This window comes from Hemitrygon akajei, chromosome 9 (genome assembly GCF_048418815.1).
Source record: "Hemitrygon akajei chromosome 9, sHemAka1.3, whole genome shotgun sequence".
NCBI classification, from domain to species: Eukaryota; Metazoa; Chordata; class Chondrichthyes; order Myliobatiformes; family Dasyatidae; genus Hemitrygon; species Hemitrygon akajei.
The window spans coordinates 96,015,415-96,039,337 of record NC_133132.1 but is presented as its reverse complement, the minus strand read 5'-3'; the positions used below and the strand labels follow the sequence as shown (position 1 = coordinate 96,039,337).

General features: G+C 43.1%; 1 protein-coding gene across 6 annotated transcripts in view; it reads right to left on the bottom strand.

Moving 5' to 3' along the window:
• dst (dystonin) overlaps positions 1-23,923 on the bottom strand; it is a 579,575-nt gene that overhangs the window by 314,613 nt on the left and 241,039 nt on the right. For all 6 annotated transcript variants that reach the window (XM_073056532.1, XM_073056533.1, XM_073056534.1 and 3 more), the window contains 6 exons: positions 14,501-14,613; positions 13,481-13,587; positions 13,275-13,394; positions 13,032-13,127; positions 7,816-7,943; positions 816-909 (listed from right to left, as the gene is read on the bottom strand). In XM_073056532.1, the coding sequence (XP_072912633.1) occupies positions 816-909; positions 7,816-7,943; positions 13,032-13,127; positions 13,275-13,394; positions 13,481-13,587; positions 14,501-14,613 (658 nt within the window). The remainder of the gene's footprint in view (positions 1-815; positions 910-7,815; positions 7,944-13,031; positions 13,128-13,274; positions 13,395-13,480; positions 13,588-14,500; positions 14,614-23,923) is intronic.

The following is a 23,923-nucleotide window of genomic DNA, read 5'->3' as shown; positions in this document are numbered from 1 at the left end:
GCGACAATGGGACCTGCTCCTGGGGCTCAACTTCCGCCCCTTTTTCAATATTCCAAGGATGGTACCTAGAGGACGAGTGCAGCTTCGGGGTTCTGATGCCCTGGGAATGAGCCAATTCCATGCCGGTGCCACCAAATGAAGTATTGAGGGAGAAAAGGGAACATCAGGAACAGCGGATCAGCTGCCGCGCTCTCTCTCTCTCTCATTGGAGGGGAAAAGCTTGTTGTCGATTCTTGAGTAAGAGAACTCGGAAAGAAAGCAACATGGCAGACTTTAACACCATAAATCTGCCAGTTGATTAGTTATGTGAAAGGGAACACCTCCCTGTCCCTGTCTTGGGGAGAGAGAGCCTGTGGTATGTCAAATTATTTTTTGTTGTACTGCAGATCATGGTCTTTCTTTGCCATTGCTTCTTGGTGGGTGGAGGGTGCTGATGGTTTTTTTTGCTGAAGTGAGGGAGGGAGAGGGCCGTGGCTTTGCTGCTGCTTGTACGTGGGGGGGGCTTTGGGGTTCTAACTTCTTTACTGTCACTCATTCTTTGGGGTACTCTTCTGTTTTTGTGGATGTCAACGAAGAACTAGAATTTCAGGTTGTGTACTGCATCCACTCTCTGAAATTAAATGGAACCATTGAAATATCAACTCTACTCCTCCCCCTAGATGCTGCCTGACCTGCTTGGGTCCTCCAGCATTTTGTGTGCATTACTGTGTATTTGCTGTTTAAGTACTGCAGTCCAGAAAATCACACCATTCAATATTGAACTGTTTGTTCGCATGATGAAAATACACCGAGCAATTCCACAGGGTGTTACTTACGAGTTGGAGTGAATTTCGCGCCAGGATCAGTTTATCTTCACACGCTGCACTGTCACACTGAAGTCTGGAGGCAATCTGCTGCAACATTTCCAGCCTAAAGGAGGTTTAAAAATAAACAAGTGAAAATAAAACTCAGACTCCTAGGCCATAATTTTGATGTTAGATTAGAGTGCCAGCAGTCCATTATAAATATCTCCAGATTTTAATCAACAGTGCTGTCAATAAAAATAAAAATATAGAGAGCAAGGTAACTCTATGCTGTGAATGATCCCCAAATTTAATCCATGTTTAGTTATTTTAAATCAAACACATTTTGTTATCTTCCTCTGAATATCTCTTATGTTATAGATGCTTCCAATTAAGCAACTCACTTCTGTGCCTCAGGATACTAAGACTTGCTGAGAAAGATTAATCGCTTTGTATAAACTGGGAGTGCCTTGATTAAAAGCTTTTGATTTCTCAGCATTGGCATTCTGAACTTCAATTCGCAAACGTAACAAAAGCTAGAGGGAGGGGAAAAAAAACACCTCAAGGTACTTTACCGTCTGCCTGTCGACTAGATTGCCAGGAAGCCTCAGGCAATAGGGAGGCAGGGCTGAGATCCCGGTAACAGGTATAAGCAAAAAGAAGTGAAAGCTCACAGCAAGCTTGAAACACACAATATTGAAGAGCCAGGAGCAAAGGTTTGAAATGAAGGGAAGTTGCTAAGATATTCATTGAATCAGAGAACATGGGGGAGTTTTACCCATCATAAGACAGAAAAGCAGAATTCAGCCTTTCACCCCATCAAGTCTCCTCCACCATTCCATTATGGTTGAATTATTATCCCTCTCAACCCCATTCTCCTGCCTTTTCCCCATAGCTTTTAACACCCCTTACTAATCAAGGACCTATCAATCTCTGCTTTACATATATCCAGTGACTTGGCCTCCACTGTAGGCAATGAATTCCACAGATTCACCACCCTTTGGCTAAAGAAATTCCTCCTCATCTCTGACTCAAAGTGACACTTCCCAGATGTCAACATTACTTCTGGTTTACGTTTAGCAACATAGTCAACATCTTAGAATATGATTGCTCAGTTTTGCCCGTAGGCAATGCCTTCTTTTTCGTACTGCTCCATCAGCATCCTTCCAGCAGGCTGCAAGTGTACCTTTCAAATACACTCAGTGGCCACTTTATTAGGTACATCTGCTTGTTATTGCAAATATCTAATCAAATAATCACATGATAGCAACTCAACGCATAAAAGCATACAGACGTGTTCAGACCAAACATCAGAATGGGGAAGAAATGTGATCTCAAATACTTTGACCGTGGAATGGATCTCAGAAACTCTGACCTCCTGGGATTTTCACACACAACAATCTGTAGAGTTTGCAGAGAATGGCGCAGAAAACAAAAAAAAAATCCAGTGAGCGGCTGTTCTGTGGGCAAAAGCACCTTGTTAATAGAGGTCAGGGGAGAATGGCCAGAATGGTTCAAGCTGACAGAAAAGTGACAGCAACTCAAATAACCAGGTGTTACAACAGTGGTGAGCAGAAGAGCGTCCGAATACACAACACGTTGAACGTTGAAGTGGATGGGCTACAGCAGCAGAAGATCATGAACATTCACTCAGTGGCCACTTTATTAGGTACAGGCAGTACCTTCAGCATGCTGATCTTTGATATTTGGTACAGGAGGTATCTAGGAAAGTGGCCACCTAGTTTATTTATTCAGTTTTTGAAGCTTCTGAATGAATCTCCACCCACCACTCTTTCAGGCAACAAACTGATAAATTTCAGACAGCTGGGTGCATGGCATCAGCACCCACCCTGAACTTACCTGACACTGTCCAAGTCGCTGCTCGAGGATATCCAGGAGTTAACAAATGTCCTCCCCCCAGAGCTGGCAGGGGAGAAGCTCTCAACCGAGCTGGTGCTGTCGCTGAAACTGTTGCACAGGGAGGGCTGTGCATTGCCATCGAAGACGATGGCCTGGTAGCTCATCTTCAACTGTGCCTGCCAACAATGGCACTGTCAAACCTTCTGTGGCATCTCCACCAAGGCAGTGAGGGGGCACAACAGACCCTACAGGAACACCATGCCCTCACAGCACGTACTGCTCTCGGCAGCTGGCCACACAAGTCAGTGTTTACCGCAGACTGAGTAAGTCCTGCCTTCTGATCAACCAGAGAGGAATGTGCTGCTGGGCACATCTACCTGATCCTCGTTAATTCCTTTGTTGATAAAACTGGGACACTCCTCCCAGTTTAATGCCACACCTACATACAAAAACCACAAAGCAAGCTTTTACTTCACCACAACTCACTCAATATGCCCTTACATCGAAGAGAAGACTGGTTCTAACATCCTCCCACAAAGCTAACCCTGAGACACCTGGATACATCAGTTGAAGTAGAATTTTAAACAGTGAACTGTTTACTGGCTAAAATTTACATTGCTGAGATCGGGTTCAATCTTTCAGAGCCTCAAACCTGGTAAACTTAGCAGTTTTCTCCAAACATCCATTACAGAATTATACAGCACAAGAACATCAGCCCACTGACCATCAAGCAGTCTTTTTCATGAATCCAACATTAATCTCATTTTATTCTCTGCACATTCCCATGAACCCTGTCCAGATTCTGGTATTCAACTGTACACTAAAGGCAATGTATAGCATCGAAATATCCTTGTAACCCACACAGCTTTGGGACGAGGGAGGAAATCAGACTGTCTGGGAGGACCCACCCTAACGCTAATGTGCAGAGACCACACAGGCTGCACCGGAGGGCAGGGTTGAACCCAGGTCAGTGGAGCTGTGAGACAGCAGACCTCCTGACTGGGCCCCTCTGCCACAAATTCTTCCTCAATACAAGACTGAAGTACGACAAATACACCGTCAAATAAGACCAGACCAATAAAGTCACCAACAGTTATTCAATCCACAAATAAAAATTATTCCCTCTTATCAATTAGGTAGTGAATGTGCCCTGGACTACAGTTCAGGGCTAGGAGCAGCTCTCAAATGCCTCACCCAAATGGACAAACATTAAAGGTACAATTACAGAGCCCAGGAATATGCACAACACACACTCACATGCACTTCCCCAAAGGATCAGGATCCAAACGAGGCATACTGACAAACTAGAAACCCAAGAGGTTTTGCAGATGCTGTAAATCTGGAGCAACACACTCAAAATGCTGAAGGAACTCAGCAAGTCAGGCAGTAACCATGGACGGGAACAAACAGTCGACGATTTGGACCGAGACCCTTCGTCAGGACCTAATGGAGGGCCTCGACCCTAAACGTTGACAGTATACTCCTCTACATAGATGCACATTGACTGAGCGCTCGAGCTCAGGCCAATTGAACCTGTGATGCTCAACACTACGGAGTTCATTTGGTCTTTCTCAGTCCGTGGAACACAAGGTAGTGTATTTGTCTCATAATTCATCAAGAGCATTGTGAAACTACTTCCTGCTTCCATCACATCAATGAGTGTTAATTGTGGCACACAAACTCACAGTCAATATAGCCCTGGTTTCAAATCCCATTCACCCAGCTGACATCACAGTAGAGACAGAAGAACTGCAGACACTGGAATCTGCAGCAACACACAGTCTACTGGAGGGACTCAGCCAGTGGAGAAGCGCCTGTAGGAGGAAAGGAATTGTCGACATTTCAGTTCCAAACCCTACATCAGGTCTAGTGTAGTCAAGAGAGTGTGGTTGAAAGGGTGTGGTCAAGAAGGAGCGGTCCTGATGCAGGGTTTCAGCCCAAAATATCGATCATTGCATCTCCCCACATATGCTGCTTGACCCACTGAGTTCCTCCAGTAGTTTGTCTGTGGTTTCACAGTGTCATCTCCAGACAGCGTTCCCTAGTTGAATAAAATGGACTCTTGACTTCGCAACATCCTCGCTATGATCTTGCACTTTATTGTTTACCTGCACTGCATTTTCTCTGCAACTTTTACACTTTATTCTGCATTGTTATTGTTCTACCTTGTCCCATCTCAATGCACAGTGTAATGTTCTGGTCAGTATACACACAAGCTTTTCTCTGTGACAATAAACCAGTACCAATAACAACATCTTGGAGAGTGCAACAAGGGGCTTGACTTGATCTCTTTGGCTATAATGTGTGTTCAGGATAATTAGACATGCTGATTCACAGAACAGAATCATAGAAACCACACCACTTGGCCCACAATATATGCCCATTTTGACAAAAGGTTACCCTACCTTATTTGGCCTTCCAGCACTAGTTCACAGTTCTACAAGGTTACAACCTTACAATGCAAATCCAAATACTTCTCAAATGTTTTGAGTGTTTCTGCCTCCAGCACCCTGCGAGGCAGGGCTTTCCAATTCCGCACCACACACTGCGTAATGAAGGACCCCCGCTACCCATGACATGCCCTCTTCTCATTACTATCATCAGGGAGAAGGTAGAGGAGCCTGAAGACACACATGCAATGTTTTAGGTACAGCTTCTTCTCCTCCACATTCAGGTTCCTGAATGGACAATGAGCTCATAAACACTAGCTCACTATTTTTGCTCTCTTTTTGCATTACTGATTTATATATTACACAGTACGGCTGATGCAAAGCAACAAATTTCATGTCATATGTTAGTGATAATATACCCGATTCTGATTCGAGAATGGTCTTTCCTTATTTTCCAACCCTTGAAACTCCCTATTAATCTCTCCTGCACACCCTCCAGTACATTGACAACTTTCCTGACCAGAACTCACCGGTGTTCACCCTATCAATGAGCTTCTTGTCTACTCCTAGCACAATCTCAAATTCCCTGGAAAATATTTGTATGCCGTCTAGCTACTTTATTGACTTGTCCTGCCGATTTGTTCGGCTGATTTATCCTGCTGCCTTTAAAGTTTTGAAATATGTCAATCCTTCTTTCTTCAGGAACTTAGGGGTTGAAATGTCTAATACCAGAGGGCATGCATTTAAGCTGAGAGGGGGCAAGTTCAAGGGAGATGTGAGGGGAAGTTTTTTTAAAGACAAAGAGTGGTGGGTGCCCAGAATACCCTGCCTTGGGCGGTGATGGAGGCAGATACCTTACGGATTTTAAGAGACGTTTAGATAGGCACATGAATGTGAGGGAAATGGACATTAAATAGGCATTAAAGTTTAGTACGGTTGGTCATTTGATTACTAATTTAATTGTAATCAGAGAGTTTGTTCCTTTGCTGTACTGTTCGATGTTCTATATGTTCCACATTCTAACAGGCTTGATTGTTAACCAACAAAAACTGTTTTTCAGCGAAAAACTGAAGCAGATAATTACAACCACTCAAATCACACCAAACTTTAAAACCGAATTGCTAACGCTATATTCACTTTAATTCTCTCTGCACAAAGGTAGCTTTCAGCTTGTATTTCCCACTAAGAGTTTTGGCTTACTCTGCAATTTATAAACTTAAATTCGACACTCAATTTATTTTCCTGGCCTCAGTTTAAAAGGAGAACAAACCCTCCTTTACTGGATGATAAATTCATTAACGTTGGCAAGAGTACAAAAGTCTGAAACACGATATCGAGGATGAGTTACTTAATAGCAGCAAGCAAATGGTTACAATGCAGCCGGAAAGCAACAAAGTAAGATTGCAGCTTGTTGCGGAGATATGGAGCACAGAATGAGGAGAATGCAGACACAGGAGCCCACAGATGCTGGAATCTGGAGCAGTAAGAAACAAATTGCTGGAGGAACTCAGCAGGTCAATCAGCATCTGTGGACTGAAATAGGTAGTACATGTTTCGGATTGAGACCCTTCGTCTAGAGTCTGGAAGATTGTTTTTAACTCAAGCAACAAGCAATCTGCTGGATTAAGTCAGCGGGCCAAGCAGCATCTGCAGGAGGAAGGGAATTGCTGATGCTTTGGGTTGAAGCCCTGCTTTGGGACTGCTCCAGTATGATGAAGACTTTCCTCCCACAGATGCTGCTCGGCCCCCCGAGGTCCCCAGCAGATGATTTGTTATTCCACATTCCAGTGTCTGCGCTCTCTTGTGCATCTCAGAGAGGAATGAAGTGAAGCTGACATCCTGCACAACCTATCACAACCAATCAAAAAATGTAAGTATCAATTGCAAAATTTGCATACCTTTACATACAGTTTATGGATACAAGGGGTTTTAGCTGCTGATGCACAGATGATTGAACGCTTAAGAAGCCAAAGAACATATGTAATATTCTTTTGAACTATCTTGTTCTACATTTTGAACCAAGTCAACAGTGACCCATTCCTAAAATTCATTTATATTTAAGAACTCATCAAGAACTCATTCCAAGCAATGAGAAATTAGTAAGAAAAATCAATTAAGGATAAAAGAAGAAGTTAACAGATCAGCTCTATTTGTCACATGTACATTGAAAATGACCAGCACATCCCAAGGATGCTGGGGGCATCTGCTTCCGGTGCCAACACAGCATACCCACTACTTACTAAGCCTAACCCACGTTTTTTGGAATGTGGGGCAAAATGGGAGCACCTAGAGGAAACTAACACAGTCATGGGGAGAATGTACAAATCCCTTACAGGTAGCATCAGGAATTGAACTCACAATCTTCCAATCATTGGCACTAACCGCTCGCTACCGTGCCACAAGCACACATTCCCTCAGTACTCGTCCCAGCACATGCCATGCTGTTTGCTTCATGGGAATCTGATCTTATTCCTTATTCAGCTATGCTCAGACATGCAAACAAAGGTAACAGATGCTGGAAATGCTCAGCAGCTAATGTGGAAGAAAACAACGGCTCATGTTTCAAGTCAATGACACTTCTTCAGAACAGGGAATAGCTTGAGACAAGCTATTTTGATGAATTGACCTCCGGCACTGATTCTGCTTCTTGCTCTGCGGAAGCTGTCCGATCCACTGAGTAAATCCAGCATTCTTATTTCCAGTTTGCAGGATTCACAACCGTTTGGGTCCATCTGATAAGAAAACCACCTCATCAAATTTCTACAGTCTCAGTTTTCACTAACCTTTCCACCTCCGGCCGCAAACTCTTTTCCCTTTCCAGCATGGCGATAATCAGCTTTCCCCATTCCTTCTCCACGTCATTTGGGTGATAGCCTTGCGGGAGTTTTATCCGACCAAATTCTATCCACACCTAGGAAACAATGACAGAGCCATAGAATCATAGAGTTATACATCACGGAAACAGGCAATTCAGGCCATCAAACATTCATTTACTAGCCAAACTTTCATTTTCCCAAATTCTGCTACTTATTTATTCCATTTTAGGTGCCATCAATTTCTTCCCCACCCCAGGTCTTAGTATTCACCTAGGCAATTTACACCGGGCAATTAACCTGCCCAATTTTAGAATGTGAGAGGAAACCAGAGCACATGTAGGAAACCTTGCCAGTCACAGGGAGAACATGCAAACTCTGCACAGACAGCACACAAGGTCAGGATTGAGCCCTGGTCTCTCGGGCTCGGGGGCAGCAGCTCTACTAGCTTCATCACTGTGCCCTTCCAATAATGGATTGAGGATGAAATACAGATCTCTTGTTTGCACAAAGTTCAGAAGTTCAAAGTAAATTTATTATCAAAGTTCATATATATCACCATATACCATCCTGAGATTAATTTTCTTGCAGGCATTCACAGCAAATACAAAAAACACACAATAGAATCAATGAAAAACTGCAAAGACAAACAACCTACGTGCAAAGGACAACAAATTGTGCAAATACAATAAAAACACAAAATAATAAATAAATAAATGTTTATTTCCTTGGGTTAATTAGTTGATTAATTAGTTAATAAATTAATATTGAGAACTCGAATTGTAGAGTCCTTGAAAGTGAGTCCACAGATTGTGGAATCAGTTCAGTGTTGAGGTAGGTGATGTTATCCGTGGCCTGATGGTTGTTGAGTAATAACTGCTCCTGAACCTGCTAGTGTTGGACCTAAGACTCCAGTAGATCCTTCCTAAAGGAAGGGAGCATTTGTCTGGATAGTGGCGGTCCTTGATGCACAATTCCAAATCCGATGAAGCAAGAATGAGACAAGAAAGCATACAGTGTTCTGGGCCCAGGTTTAGTCACTTCACAAATACAGTGTAGGTATACACAAGTTTGTTATGCCTGCACTGTACTGTTGCCAATAAACAACAAATATACAGTAGGTGAGTAGTAATAAACCTGATTCTGATCTGTTATTTGATCTGTTATTGTTATTTATTAACAATAAGGAAAGAAATTATTAACTTGAAAAAGTTGAACAGAAAAAAAGATTGATAATTAGGCTTAAAATCTAAAGTAGGGAGCAGGGAAGAGTTGTTGGGTTGAAGGGTGACGATTCATCCCATTCATGTTTGAAGATATCCCTGGCATTGTTTTTGTTTCCTCATTTTTTTATTCTCACAAAAACTTAAGTAGGAAAAGAAAATTGTGCCAGTGATATAAACATTCAACCTAATATAATGCGTCTACTGTGTCAAAATGAACTCAATTTCATTTCATTTTTATGTGGAGTTCTGAATGCTTCACCTGGAGTTTAAACTGTAATGTCTATAATGTGGAAGGTAATGGATATTTAAAAGGCAGAGAGACATACAACATTACAGCACTGTACAGGCGCTTTGGCCCAGAACGTTGTGCCGAATTTTTAGTCTAGCCTAAAGGGATTTCTAACCTTTCTTCATACATAAACCCTTGTTTCTCTATCATCCAAACTCTTCTATATATGGGTTTCTTAAATGCCCCTGGTGCATCTCCCTCTAATACCACCCCTGGCAGCGTGTTGCACACACCTTCCACTCTCTGTGTAAAGAACATACCTCTGAGATTCCCCCTGGCCATTTCCACCCTGGGAAAAAGTCCCTAGCTCTCCATTCAATCTACGTCTCTTATTATCTTGTACACCTCTATCAAGCCTCTTCTCATCCTCCTTTATTAAAGAGCTCATTCAGCTACTTCAATTAAAATGGAAATCCACACTGAATAAGGACCCACACAATGGTTCTTTCACAAACAACAGAAAATACACAGATACTGGAAATCCTTGCAACACACAAAATTCTTTCATATCTGCTTTTTTAAATCTTTCTGTAAAGTCACTGTTCTCAGATTTCTAGTTTAAGTATCGTGTTATTCAGATATAGTGCATTCAAAGTTTAAAAACAGAGTTTTAAACAAAAGAAGGTCAATATTTTCTAGGATCAGAATCCTAGAACTCCCCACCCAACTGTAATGTGCCAACACTTTCTAGGTCATTAAAAACTTCACAATTGGAGATTTAAAATAAAAACCAGGCCAACCATGTACACAGCATCTTGCAAACTGGGAGAATCGACTCATGGCCCTTAGTTATCTGTTCTGCTCTGTACTGAAACCTTAGAAGTGAGGGCTGAAAAGAGGACTCATTTCCCTCCTGCAAACAAGCTGAGAGGCAGGAATGCTGGCGACAGATCACCTTCTTTGTTAGAGATAGATAGATACTTTATTCATCCCCATGGGGAAATTCAACTTTTTTCCAATGTCCCATACACTTGTTGTAGCAAAACTAATTCCATACAATACTTAACTCAGTAAAAAATATGATATGCATCTAAATCACCATCTCAAAAAGCATTAATAATAGCTTTTAAAAAGTTCTTAAGTCCTGGCGGTAGAATTGTAAAGCCTAATGGCATTGGGGAGTATTGACCTCTTCATCCTGTCTGAGGAGCATTGCATCGATAGTAACCTGTCGCTGAAACAGCTTCTCTGTCTCTGGATGGTGCTATGTAGAGGATGTTCAGAGTTATCCATAATTGACCGTAGCCTACTCAGCGCCCTTCGCTCAGCTACCGATGTTAAACTCTCCAGTACTTTGCCCACGACAGAGCCCGCCTTCCTTATCAGCTTATTAAGACGTGAGGCGTCCCTCTTCTTAATGCTGCCTCCCCAACACGCCACCACAAAGAAGAGGGCGCTCTCCACAACTGACCTATAGAACATCTTCAGCATCTCACTACAGACATTGAATGACGCCAACCTTCTAAGGAAGTACAGTCGACTCTGTGCCTTCCTGCACAAGGCATCTGTGTTGGCAGTCCAGTCTAGCTTCTCGTCTAACTGTACTCCCAGATACTTGTAGGTCTTAACCTGCTCCACACATTCTCCATTAATGATCACTGGCTCCATATGAGGCCTAGATCTCCTAAAGTCCACCACCATCTCCTTGGTCTTGGTGATATTGAGACGCAGGTAGTTTGAGTTGCACCATATCACAAAGTCCTGTATCAGTTTCCTATACTCCTCCTCCTGTCCATTCCTGACACACCCCACTATGGCCGTGTCATCAGCGAACTTCTGCACATGGCAGGACTCCGAGTTATATTGGAAGTCTGATGTGTACAGGGTGAACAGGACCGGAGAGAGTACGGTTCCCTGCGGCGCTCCTGTGCTGCTGACCACCGTGTCAGACCTACAGTCTTCCAACTGCACATACTGAGGTCTATCTGTCAAGTAGTGCCGTTAGTGTGTGTTACCCGACCCAGAGATCATCACTGAGCCTCAGAATAATTTATTTTAAAAACAGCCAAAATGGGCAGGTTGTAACACCATGAGAAGGAGGAGCACAATTAGGCCAGTCGGTCCATAAAGTCTGCTCCACCATGGCTGATATATTTTACCTCTCCAACTCTGTTCTCCTGCCTTCTCACCATAACCTTTGACAGTATTAATTACCTATCCACCTCCACTTCAAAATACACCTAATGGCTTGGACTCCACAGCTATTTGTGGCAATAAATTCACCACCCTCCTGCTAAAGAAATTCCTCCTCGTCCCTGTTCTGAAGGAACACCCTTTTATTCTGAGGTTACACTCTCCGGTCCTAGACTCCATCATTATTGAAAACATCCTATGCACAAGACCTTTCAATGTTTGGTAGTCCAGAATGAGATGGTCTATGTTTCTCCAATTAATTTTAATTAATTAAAAGTAATTACTGTGTTTAATACCAATACAGTGATATAGTTGGTAAAGCTCCTGCCTACCAACTCCAGTGACGTGGATTTGATCCAGATCTCCATTGCTGGCTCTATGGAGTTTGCATGTTCTTCCAGTGACTTTGTGGGTTTACTCTGGGTGTTCCAGCTTCCTACCACATCCCTAAGGTTGTGCGGCTTGGTAGGTTAATTGGCCACTATAAGTTACTGCGAGTAAGTAAGTGAATGGCAGAATCTGGGAGCAAATGGATGGGAATATGAAGAGGATAAAATGGAATTAGAATAGGATTAATCTAAATGGGGCTTCACAGATTCAATGGGCTGAAGGACCTGCTCCCATGCTATATAACTGTGACCCTCATTTGTGAGCAACTTACGCTGCAGTGCATTTAACAGAATTACAACAGACAAAGCAGCCATTCAATCCACACATTTCAGTGTGTTACAAAAAAGTATTTTTGTCTCAAGTTCTGCATCCTTTCCTTCCCTCTGCTCTCCGCAACTTAAAACAATTTTGACTTCTCACTCTTCTATTTCTGATGGAAGATTATTTAGGTAGATTAACTCTTTCTTTCCACAGATGTTCTCTTACACTCAGTGGCTACTTTATTAATAAAGTGGTCACTGAGTGTACGTTTGGTGGTCTTCCGCTGCTATAGCCCATCCATTTCAAGGTTCGACTCAATATATGCTCACAGATACACTTCTGAACCTCACTGTTGCCTCCCTGTCAGCTTGTCCCACTCTGCCCTTCAACTCTGACCTCTCTTACTAACAAGGCGTTTTCACCCACAGGACTGCCACTCACTGGATTTTTTTGGTTTTGTCCACACCATTGTCTGTAAACTCTAGAGTCTGTTGTGTGTAAAAATCCTGGGAGATCAGCAGTTTCTGAGATACTCAGACCACCCTGTCTAGTACTGTACCAGCAATCATTCCACGATCAGTCATTTAGATCACATTTCTTCCCCACTCTGGTGTTTGGTCTGAACAACAACTGAACCTCTTGACATGTCTGCATGAATTTATACATTGAGGTGCAGCCACATGATTGGCTGATTAGGTATTTGCATTAACAAGCAGATGTACAGGTGTACCTAATAAAGTGGCCACTGAGTGTATTCTGTATTATTTCAGATTTCCAACATTTCGAATTTCTTGCTTTTCCATGAATTTTATTCTCCTTTCATTCTTGGAACAGTGAATACAAATAAAACAGGCAACACAAGTGTAGGATAGGTGAGATGTACCTACCTCCAACAATTTATATAGCTGTTTGATTTTAGTTTTGTCCTTCTCTTTTGGAGGGATCTCTGTGTCTTTGAACTGTATGTACTGATTATAAAGTGCCTGTAGAAAATGACAGTTGACAATTAAGGTATTGTCCAACGAAAGAAACTACTAAAAATGTGAGAGTCGAGCCAAATTATTTCACATTTCCAATATCCACAGCATTTTGCTTAAATTTCAAAGAGATGTACTTTCATTCTTAAATACCTTAAGTTCTGCAGGGTTGTTTGAGTAGCTCCGATCGGACATAATCGTCACGTGGTGCTTGATCCATTGGATGAGGTAGTTCACCATATTCTGGTATTCTATCCACTTGACATCTACGTCCTAGCAGAAGTTTGAACAATGTTATTCTGTTTGAGGAATCCAGCATACAAAGTCAACAGAAAGATGTGGGTTAACTTTCCACTTACGTTTGCACTGATGCCTACACCGCCCTCTGGAATTTTGGGGAAGACATCATACAATGACGACACATAAGTGATCACTGATTTCTCATCAGGGGATGCTACGTTAACATCTGAGGAAATAAGCAGGCACCAAGCATCATCAGAGCAGTCTTGTGGTTCAGTTGAACAGACGGAAATTACAGCAGAAATGGAAATGAGTTCATGAATTAGTTCAGAGAGTAAATATGATTTATTTATTTCTGATCCATGAAAGGAAATTGAATTTAAAAAAATGAAACCTTTCTTTTGAGACACAAGTACAATGGCCATCTGGATGAATAGGGTCTAATGAGCTAACCCTGATATCCACTGGCATTCTCGTTATCACTCAGTATCCCATCCTCACCAGGGTGTGGTCACCACCTATCTGGGTTTAAGTTACATCAGTCCCATATATACTGCAGTTACATGAGATTCTGATTCATTTACTGATGATACGTACATTGAAATTTACAGTGAAATGCGCCATTTGCATTAACAACCAACACAACCTAAGGAAGTGCCGGGGGCAGCCCACAAGTGTCTCCGCACATTCCAGCGCCATCACAGTGTGCTCACAATGCTCAGCAGAATAACATAAGTAACAACAACATAACAACAGCAATAAAATAAAACAACAGAAAAAAACAGGTCTCTTTCCACCCTCCCACCAAAACACCCAGTCATTCACTTCCACATCATAATTCACCATGAATTTTAGTACCTCTATCAATAGTACCTTTAACTTCCACTGTCTAAATAGAATGTAATGTAAACACATTCAGGAAAATTATTTTTAAAAAAAAGTCATTTCCATGGAGTGGATTATTGTGAAACTATGAAGCTGACTCCATTAATTAAAAACTGGAAACAATAAATCATCTCATCCAGTCACTGATGCAAGTCAGCACAAGTGCAATGTGGTGAAATCCACTACATTGAAATGACAACAGATCATGTTTGATATAGAAATGATAGCGTTTAACCAATGACAAGGAATTTTACCTTCTGGGTCCAAGAGCCTCGTGACACCAAGTTTCTCTGCTACACCGAAGGCTTGTTCCAAATTGCTCACATTGCTTTGAATTGCCACTTGACTCATATCTACCAGGTCCGGCCTGAAATTCCCAATAAGACATTAGGGCATAATTAGAGAAATGGTGATTTAACTACATAGACCAACAATACAATTGTACCACCATGCTTAAGGACAGCTTCTATCCCACTGTTATCAGACTCTTGAATGGGCCTTTAAATGAAAACTGGATTCTTAGCCTTACAACCTGCTGCATTATGATCTTGTTATATACCTGTATTGTACTTCTTCCGTAGCTTTTACATCTCAATCTACAATGCTGTTGTTTGACTTCATTCTACCCCAATGCACTGTGTAATGTGTGTATGAACAGTATGCAAGACAAGCTCCTCACTGTCGCGTGTGGGAGGGGTGACAATAGTAAACAATCCCAAACTTCGGGTTACACCGTGTTCAGTTTCATTAGTCAGTGTTACACTATCACAGCTGCAGCAACTCGGATTCAATTCTGCCGACTTTCTAGATTTTCCCCATGACTGCATGGGTTTCTTCCCACAGTCTAAAGGCGTATGGTTTAGTAGGAAATTTGGTCACATGGGTGCAATCGCACAGCACAGGCTCATAGGTCCCGTTACCATGATGTATCTCCAATTTAAAAAATAAAAAAATAAATGCAGTTTCTCAGAAATAGTAGCCAGGTTAAGAAAATTAACTTAAACTTGTGACGTAATGGACTTGTACACGCAGTGGCCACTTTATTAGGTACAGCTGCTCCTTAATGCATATATCAATCACGTGGCAGCAACTCAATGCATAAAAGCATGCAGATTTTGTCAAGAGGTTCAGTTGTTGTTCAGACCAAACATCAGATTGGGGAAGAAATGCGATCTACATGACTTTGACTGTGGAACATTGGTTGGGGTTGATCAGGCCCTGGCGTGTGTTCCAGCAGCACTGGTCCATGGGTCACCTCTTGATCCATGGCCATCTGGAGGCTCGCTCAGCAGTCTCTGTGACGGTCCCACTGGCTCTTCTCTTTGCAGCCCCCGTAATGCCATGGAGAGAGAGTAAGTTCTGCAGAGAAAGCAGCCAGCAAAACCTATACACCCCACCTCTATAGGCTCACATTGTGCTCTCCATCACCGTCTCTAGCACCACTCTACCAACTCCTGGTATTTGGCTTTCTTACGCTTGAATGCCTCATCAATCTGATCTTCCCAACGCGCCGTCAGTTCACCTGCTTCGAGGTTTCTGACAAAATGACCATATCGGGCCTCAGTGATAATGATGCAATGAAGTATGGGAACTTTAATTGCTTGCCCAGATCAACTTTCAGATAGCAGTCAAACACTGGAGAAAGGGAAGCCTACTGGTGATCTGGACTGAGGCCGTGGTTGGTAACCAGCTTCAACAATGGCTATGGGCTTTCAGGGACCACAGAGTTTCTTACTGTTGTTAATAGCCAAGGAGATATTTTCTGCCACTGCCTTCAGCACCTGGTCATGGATAGGTTGTGGCCTTCTCCCAGTACTTTTGGGCAGCTGCTGAGGATGTGTTCCAGAGAGAATATGATGGTGCTTCACTTTTGCCCCAATCATGAACTTGATGCATTGTCTGCCAGATGTTGGACCAGGAGATCTGCTACTTCAGTGCACCTTCCCACTTTGTCCAAGCTCCCTGCTGCCCCATTCCTAGCATCCTGTTGGTACACACTTCCTTGAGAGCCACTCACACCCCTATTGCAGCTGTCCCTCCCTGAGCTGTGTCATTCAGGTTGAAGGGAAGCTGCCCAGCTCTGCCTGACCAGATGCCCTGTCTTTAGATGTGACTCAGCCATCTCCACTGATTCCTGGGCCTTCCACTTCCTGCCCGCCTGGACCTCAATGCCTGCTGTTGAGACTTTGGGGTTATGGCAATTTTTATACAACAACAATTTGCTTGTATGGAAAATCATAAACTCCTTGTTCAGGCTGCTGAAGGGAAGCTGCAGTTTATCCCTCCCCCCACAGAGAGCAATGCGGTGCAGGCTACTTGGGAGGCCCAGTCATCTTCAAAGGTAGCCATTGGTCTTTCTTTGAAGAGCCTCACCTGCTGACATGGGTATCTCATAGGCAAGAGGATTGGGGTAGGATGCCATGAAGATAGATCCAGGCCTTGAACTTGTCAGGTAGGCTGGACTTGTCCACACTCATGAGACAGACTTCAAACTCCTTGGTGGTCTTGCAGATAGCAAATGCATCTCTTAGGCTGCGGTCAAAGATCTTCCCAAGGCTCTTGATTGGTTTCTCAGAGACAGATGGGATAGCAACACCAAGAGGAATGGAACTTGTTGATGAGTCTGCCTTTCTTTAATACCAGAAACCTGGATTTCTCTGGCTTAAAGCTCATCCCTGCCTATTTGATGAGCCTCTCTAGCCCCTGGAGGACCTATCTACTGCTTGGGACTGATGTAGTTATCATCCAAGATGATTTTTCCAAGATGGCAGTGCGACGCAGCTTGCAGCGGCCACTCCGGAGCTGATTATCTGTTATTTGTGAAGTGGGGTGCCATGCGCAATCATAATCGATTGAAAACGGATGTGGGAGCATGGAGGAACATCGGGAAATCTCCAGGAAGACCTTCTTCATTGCTGCTGCTACTGTGAGGTCCAGGATTCTGCTGGGAAGAACAGGCCCCCAGTCCTCGGGGTCGCATTGCCAATGGCCATTGGCGGGGCCATCTTAATACGCTTGGCAGAGGATGGTGCTTGGAGAAGCTATGCCGGAGGGGATGGTCGTCGGCTCGGAGGTTCGACGGACTTGGAGACCACTGCGGTCGGGTCGCTTTCGGTGTGTGCTGCGTCTGCGAGGCTGAGTCGGGCGGCGCCGTGGAAGTCCATAGCGGGGGTACTCCCTTCTGCCGTCGGCGTGGGATAGCGAGTCTGTCGGGACCCTGGGGACTTGTGGAAACTGTGTGGTGATTTCTTTTGAACTCATAGTCCTTTAACATTTTTGGACTATTTTTACTGTGCCCATGGTCTGTTTTTTATCAATTATGCTATTGTTTGCACGGTTGTAACTATATGGTTTTTGTGCAGGTCTTGTAGCTTTAGTTTTTGGTCTTGTTTTGTCTGGTGGATTTGGAGCTCCTTTCCGGGGAACACGCTAAGACGGTAGCACGATATTAATATGCAGCAGCCTCTCCGGACTCTGGACTGGGGATTGCCAAACGTTATGTGGATTTTCTGGTGTAGTCTGTTTTGTCATATGCTTTTGTGATATCATTCTGGAGGAACATTGTCTCATTTTTTAACTGCATTGCATTTGTGGTTTCTAAATGACAATAAACTGAATCTGAATCTGAATGCTGAGGTCATCCAGGAAGACTCTGATTAGGGGCTGCCACACAATTGTCTTAATCAGAGGGCCTTACACTCCAATTCGGCTGCCTTAACCAGGGAGAAGAGGATCACTAGGATTGCATGTCCGTTATAATACCCTTCTTAAGCCAATGCCGGCCTGATGTGGTTGTTCCTGAGGAGATTCTCAATCTGAAGTTCTCTAGTAGTCCAGGATGAGGTCCTTTATCTTGCTCGGAACATGATGTCAGTTCAGCGCAATTTCCACCAGTTTATGTGGTAATAACTCATACGCATTGGTAAGGTCCAAACATAGTATGACTAGGTCTCCCTTTCCTTTGCATGCTTCTCAGATCACTGGGAAACCATGCCCATGTGTTCCAGGCACCCTGGCTCTCTAGAAATCCCTCCTTTCCATACGGATGTATCAATGTAGCCATTTTTGAGAAGATATTCAGTCAGGTGACAGGAAACAATACTGAAAAATATCTTCCTTTCCACACTGAGCAGTGAGGTGGATCGTAACTGTTAAAGTTCTCCTCGTTGGGAATCCAGACACCCCCCCCCCCCCCACCCATCTCTCCTGGTCCAGGACCTTTCAGACACCAGACAACCCTGAGCAATTCCTAAAGTACCCGGAGGAGCAGAGGGTAGTGCTTGTACCCTCCACAATATACCACTCTGAGATACATTTTTGTGCAGGAATTCACAGTAAGTACAAAGGAACACCATAGAATCAATGAAAAATGCTACACACAAGATGAACAAATGACCAATGTGCAAAAGACAACAAACTATGCAAATATGAAAAACTAATGATAATTAATAAATAAATAAATAAATGAGAACATGAGATGAACAGTCCTTGAAAGTGTGTCCATAAGTTGTGGGAACAGCTCAGAGTTGGGGTGAGTAAACCTGAGTGAAGTAACTCCTTCTGGTCCAAAAGGCTGAGGCTTGAGGGGTGTTAACTGTTCCTGAACTTGGTGATGTGGGTCCTGAGGGTTTTGTACCTCTTTCCTGATGGATGGAAAATGGTGCTTCCAAAAGGAAGCTGTAAAACACCAGCTCCCGCCTTCAAAATAAGAGATCTGACGTATTCTTACAACTCAGAGTAATGTCAGGAAGCACTTGTGCACACAAGAAGACATCTGGAACTCATGCAGAATACTGCTAAGGATGAAACCAATTAAAATATTTCAGAACTGGGAAATAATGGATTCTTGTTGAGCAAGAGTATGCGAAGAGCAAGAGGTTAAGACGTGAGAGAATAGGACCAATCAATTGTGACAGTGGAAAAAAGTGTATGGAACTGGAGAAGATAGTGGAGGTACTTAATGAATACTTTGCTTCAGTATTCACTACAGAAAAGGATCTTGGCAACTGTAAGGATGACTTGCAATGGACTGAAAAGCTTGAGCATGTAGATATTAAGGAAGAGGATATGCTGGAGCTTTTGGAAAGCATCAAGTTGGTTAAGTCACCAGAACCAGACGGGATATACACCAGGCTACTGTGGAAAGCAAAGGAGAAGATTGCTGAGCGTCTGGCATTTATCTTTGCATCATCAATGAGGACAGGAGAGATTCTGGAGGATTGGAGGGTTGCGGATGTTGTTCCCTTATTCAAGGAGTAGAAATAACCCAGGAAATTATAGGCCAGTGAGTCTTACTTCAGTGGTTGGTAAGTTGATGGAGAAAATCCTGAGAGGCAGGATTTATGAATGTTTGGAGAGGCATAATATGAGTAGGAATAGTCAGCATGGCTTTGTCAAAGGCAGGTCGTACCTTACTAGCCTGATTGAATTTTTTGAGGATGTGACTAAACACATTGATGAAGGTAGAGCCGTCAATGTAGTGTATATGGATTTCAGCAAGGCATTTGATAAGGTACCCCATGCAGGGCTTATTGAGAAAGTAAGGAGGTATGGGATCCAAGGGGACATTACTTTGTGGATCCAGAACTGGCTTGCCCACAGAAGGCAAAGAGTGGTTGTAGATAGGTCATATACTGCATGGAGATCGGTGACCAGTGGTGTGCTTCATGGATCTGTTCTAGGACCCCTACTCTTCATGATTTTTATATATGACCTGGATGAGGAAGAGGAGGGATGGGTTAGTAAATTTGCTGATGACACAAAAGTTGGGGGTTGTTGTTGATAGTGTTGGAGGGCTGTCAGAGGTTACAGCGGGACATTGATAGGATGCAAAACTGGGTTGAGAAGCGGCAGATGGAGTTCAACCCAGATAAGTGTGAGGTGGTTCATTTTAGTAGGTCAAATATGATGACAGAATACAGCATTAATAGTAGGACTCTTGGCAGTGTGGAGGATCAGAGGGATCTTGGGGTCCAAGTCCATAGGATACTCAAAGCTGCTATGCAGGTTGACTCTGTGATTAAGAAGGCATACGGTGCATTAGCCTTCATTAACCATGGGATTGAGTTTAAGAGCCGAGAGATAATGTTGCAGCTATATAGGACCCTAGTCAGACCCCACTTGGAGTACTGTGTTCAGCTCTGGTCACCTCACTACAGGAAGGACATGGAAACTATAGAAAGGGTGCAGAGGAGATTTACAAGGATGTTGCCTGGATTGGGGAGCATGCCTTATGAAAATAGGTTGAGTGAAGTCAGCCTTTTCTCGTTGGAGCAACGGAGGGTGATGAGAGGTGACCTGATGGAGGTGTATAAGATGATGAGAGGCATTGATCATGTGGATAGTCAGAAGCTTTTTCCCAGGGCTGAAATGGCTAGCATGAGGGGGCACAGTTTTAAGATGCTTGGAAGTAGGTACACAGGAGATGTTGGGGTAAGGTCTTTACGCAGAGAGTGGTGAGTGCGTGGAATGGGCTTCCGGCTGCGGTGGTGGAGGCGGAAACAATAGGGTCTTTTAAGAGGCTCCTGGATAGGTAAATGGAGCTTAGAAAAATAGAGGGTTGTGGGTAAGCCTAGGTAGTTCTAAGGTAAGGACATGTTCTGCACAGCTTTGTGGGCTGAAGGGCCTGTTATTGTGCTGTAGGTTTTCTATGTTTCTAAGAATGTTAAGGAGTTAAGATGGATGGAGTTACTGTGTGATCTGGCCAAGTGACTGTTCAGGCAGGGGAAGGCAGACAGCCTGACCCCACTCTCAATGTACTGAGGGGACTGTCAGATCCTGATTCTTTTTCAATCCAAAGATACATTGGAAGTCAAGAATGAGGCATAAAATTTGTTGATTATGATCATTTTAATAAGTATTATAAGAGTAGAGAATAGGAAGGAAGAAGCAAGACGAGAGACAATGAAAAGCAGAAGGAAAAAGACTAAAAGTAAGATGGTCCTTTCTTACCTGGCCACAGATAACAGAACTTCCATTGATAAATGTAACTAATAAAATAGCCAGATTTTAAAAAATGTGACATCTGCCATTGAAACCAAAAACTTTTCTAGAGAAATACAGAGGCAAATGTAACCACTGGAAAACACACTCAACAATTTCATGTACTGTACATAAGTGGCAATAGAGAAATATAAACAAGCAAAAGAAGTTAAACTACAGGAACAATATCAATTCTACAGCCCAATCCAGCAGTACATTCTCAACCACAACCTTTAATCTGGAATTAGGTTGCACAAAAAACAAAGTAGCAACAGACAGCTGAAGAGGATGAATCACATCAGTTGACATGGCAACAATGAAAGCATCAATTAATTGTAAAAGAGGACATTTGGAAGCCAACTTCAAACAAATAACAGCAAGGTAATTAACCAGTTAATCTCCAGTTGAGGTCGGTTGTGAGATATCTAGAAGACATGCTCTGTTCTTCTATGGAAGAAGTATCAGTGGTTCTTCCTTTCCAATAATACTCTAGATAGCTGCAGCCTTCTCTACATCAGTAAGACCCAATGAAGTTTGGGGATTGCTTTGTCAAGCATCTTCACTCCATCCACAACAAAAGTCCGGTTTTCCTGTCGACCACCCATTTTAATTCTGCTTCCCATTCCAACATGTAGATCCAAGGCCTCCTCTACTGCCAGGATTGGAGAAGCAACATTTCATATACTGTCTGGGTAGCCTCCAACCTGATGGCATGAACATTGATTTCTCTAATTCCAAGTATTTTCTACCCCCATTCCCCTGATTCTTTTTCCATTGCCCATTCTGGCTCCCCTCTCACCCCTTCTCTTCTCACCTGCCCATCACATCCCGCTAGTGCTCCTCCTTCTTCCCTTTATGGCATGGCCTACTCACTTCTCCAATCAGATTCTTTCTTCTTCAGACATTTACCTCTTCCTCCTATCACCTCCCGGCTTCTTATTCCCTCACCCACCATCTCCCTCACCTACCAGCTTGTACTTCTTCTCCTCCCTCCACCTTTTTATTCTGACTTCTTCCCCCTTCCTTTCCAGTCCTGATGAAGGGTCTCAGCTCAAAACATCGACTGTTTATTCCTCGCCTTGTATTTTGCCTGATCTGCTGAGTTCCTCCAGCATTTTGTGTGTGTCACTCAAAACATTAGATGAGGCCTTGGCTTAGTGGCTTCTGTGGAAGGCAACACCTCTGGCTGTGCAGCACACCAACTGTACAGAACAGTAACTATTCATTTAGTCTTTGGTGGAACTTGAATTCAAACTGCTGATTGAACACCAATTGTCAACCACCCACAACCTCAAACTGTATTAATACCATGAACACTGGTTTCACTGCATTAGGAGCAGCATTCATGGAACATTGAACAGTACTGGACAGTACAGGCCCTTCGGTCCATGATGATGTGACAGCCTTTTACCCTCCAAGAACAATCTAACCCTTCTCTCCTACATAGTCATCCATTTTTCTATCATCTATATGCCCATCTAGGAGTTTCTTAAATTCTACCACAATCTCTGCCCTCTGTGTAAAAAAATTACCTCGGTCATCCCCCCCTAAACTTTCCTCCAATCACCTTGAAATTAGGCCCCCTCATAGCAGCCATTTCTGCCCTAGGAAAAGTATCTGAGTATCCATTTGTTTATGTCTCTTCCTTTGAACACCTCTATCAAGTCACATCTCATCCTCTACACTCCCTAGCCTGTGCGCCTTTCTTCATAAGACGTGCCAAGAGTCATTGCCAAGAATCTTTCAAGAATCATTGGACTCTGGCATGATTCTGAAGGACTGGAAAATAGCAAATGTCACTCCACTCTTTACGAAAGGAGGGAGGCAGCAGAAAAGAAATTATAGACCAGTTAGCCTGACCTCAGAGGTTGAGGTGAGGGAGTCAGTTGTTAAGGATGAGGTTATGGAGTACTTGGGACATAGGACAAGATAGGACAAATTCAGCATGGTTTCCTTCAGGGAAAATCTTGCCTAACAAACCTGCTGGAATTCTTTGAGAAGGTTACAAGTAGGATAGACAAATGGAATGCAGACGATGTTGTAAATTTGGATTTTCAGAAGGCCTTTGACAAGGTGCTACACATGAGGCTGCTTACCAAGTTAAGAGTCCATGGTATTACAGGAAAGTTACTAAGATGGTTAAAGCATTGTCTGTTTGGTAGGAGGCAGCAAGTGGGATTAAAAAGATCCTTTTCTCATTGGCTGCCAGTGACTAGTGGTGCTCCACAGGGGTTGCTGTAGGGACTGCTTCTTTTTACACTGTATAGCAATGATTTAGATAATAGAATATATGGTTTGTTTCCAAGTTTGCAGTTGATACGAAGATTGGTAGAGGGTCCGGTATTGTTGAGGAAATGGGTAGGCTGCAGAGGGCTTAGACGGATTAGGAGAATGGGTAAAAAATTAGCAAATGAAATATAATGTTGGAAAATGAATGGTCATGCACTTTGGTAGAAGAAATAAATGTGCGGACTATTTTCTAAATGGAGAGAAAATCCAAAAATCTAGGACGTGAAGGGTCCTTGTGCAGAGCAGCATACAGGATAACTTGCAGCTTGAGTTAGTGGTGAGGAAGGCAAAGGCAATGTTAGCATTCATTTCAAGAGGTCTATAATGCAACAGCAGGTATATGATGCTGAGGCTTTATAAATACTGGAGAGGCCTCACCTTGAATATTATGAACAGTTTTGGGCTCC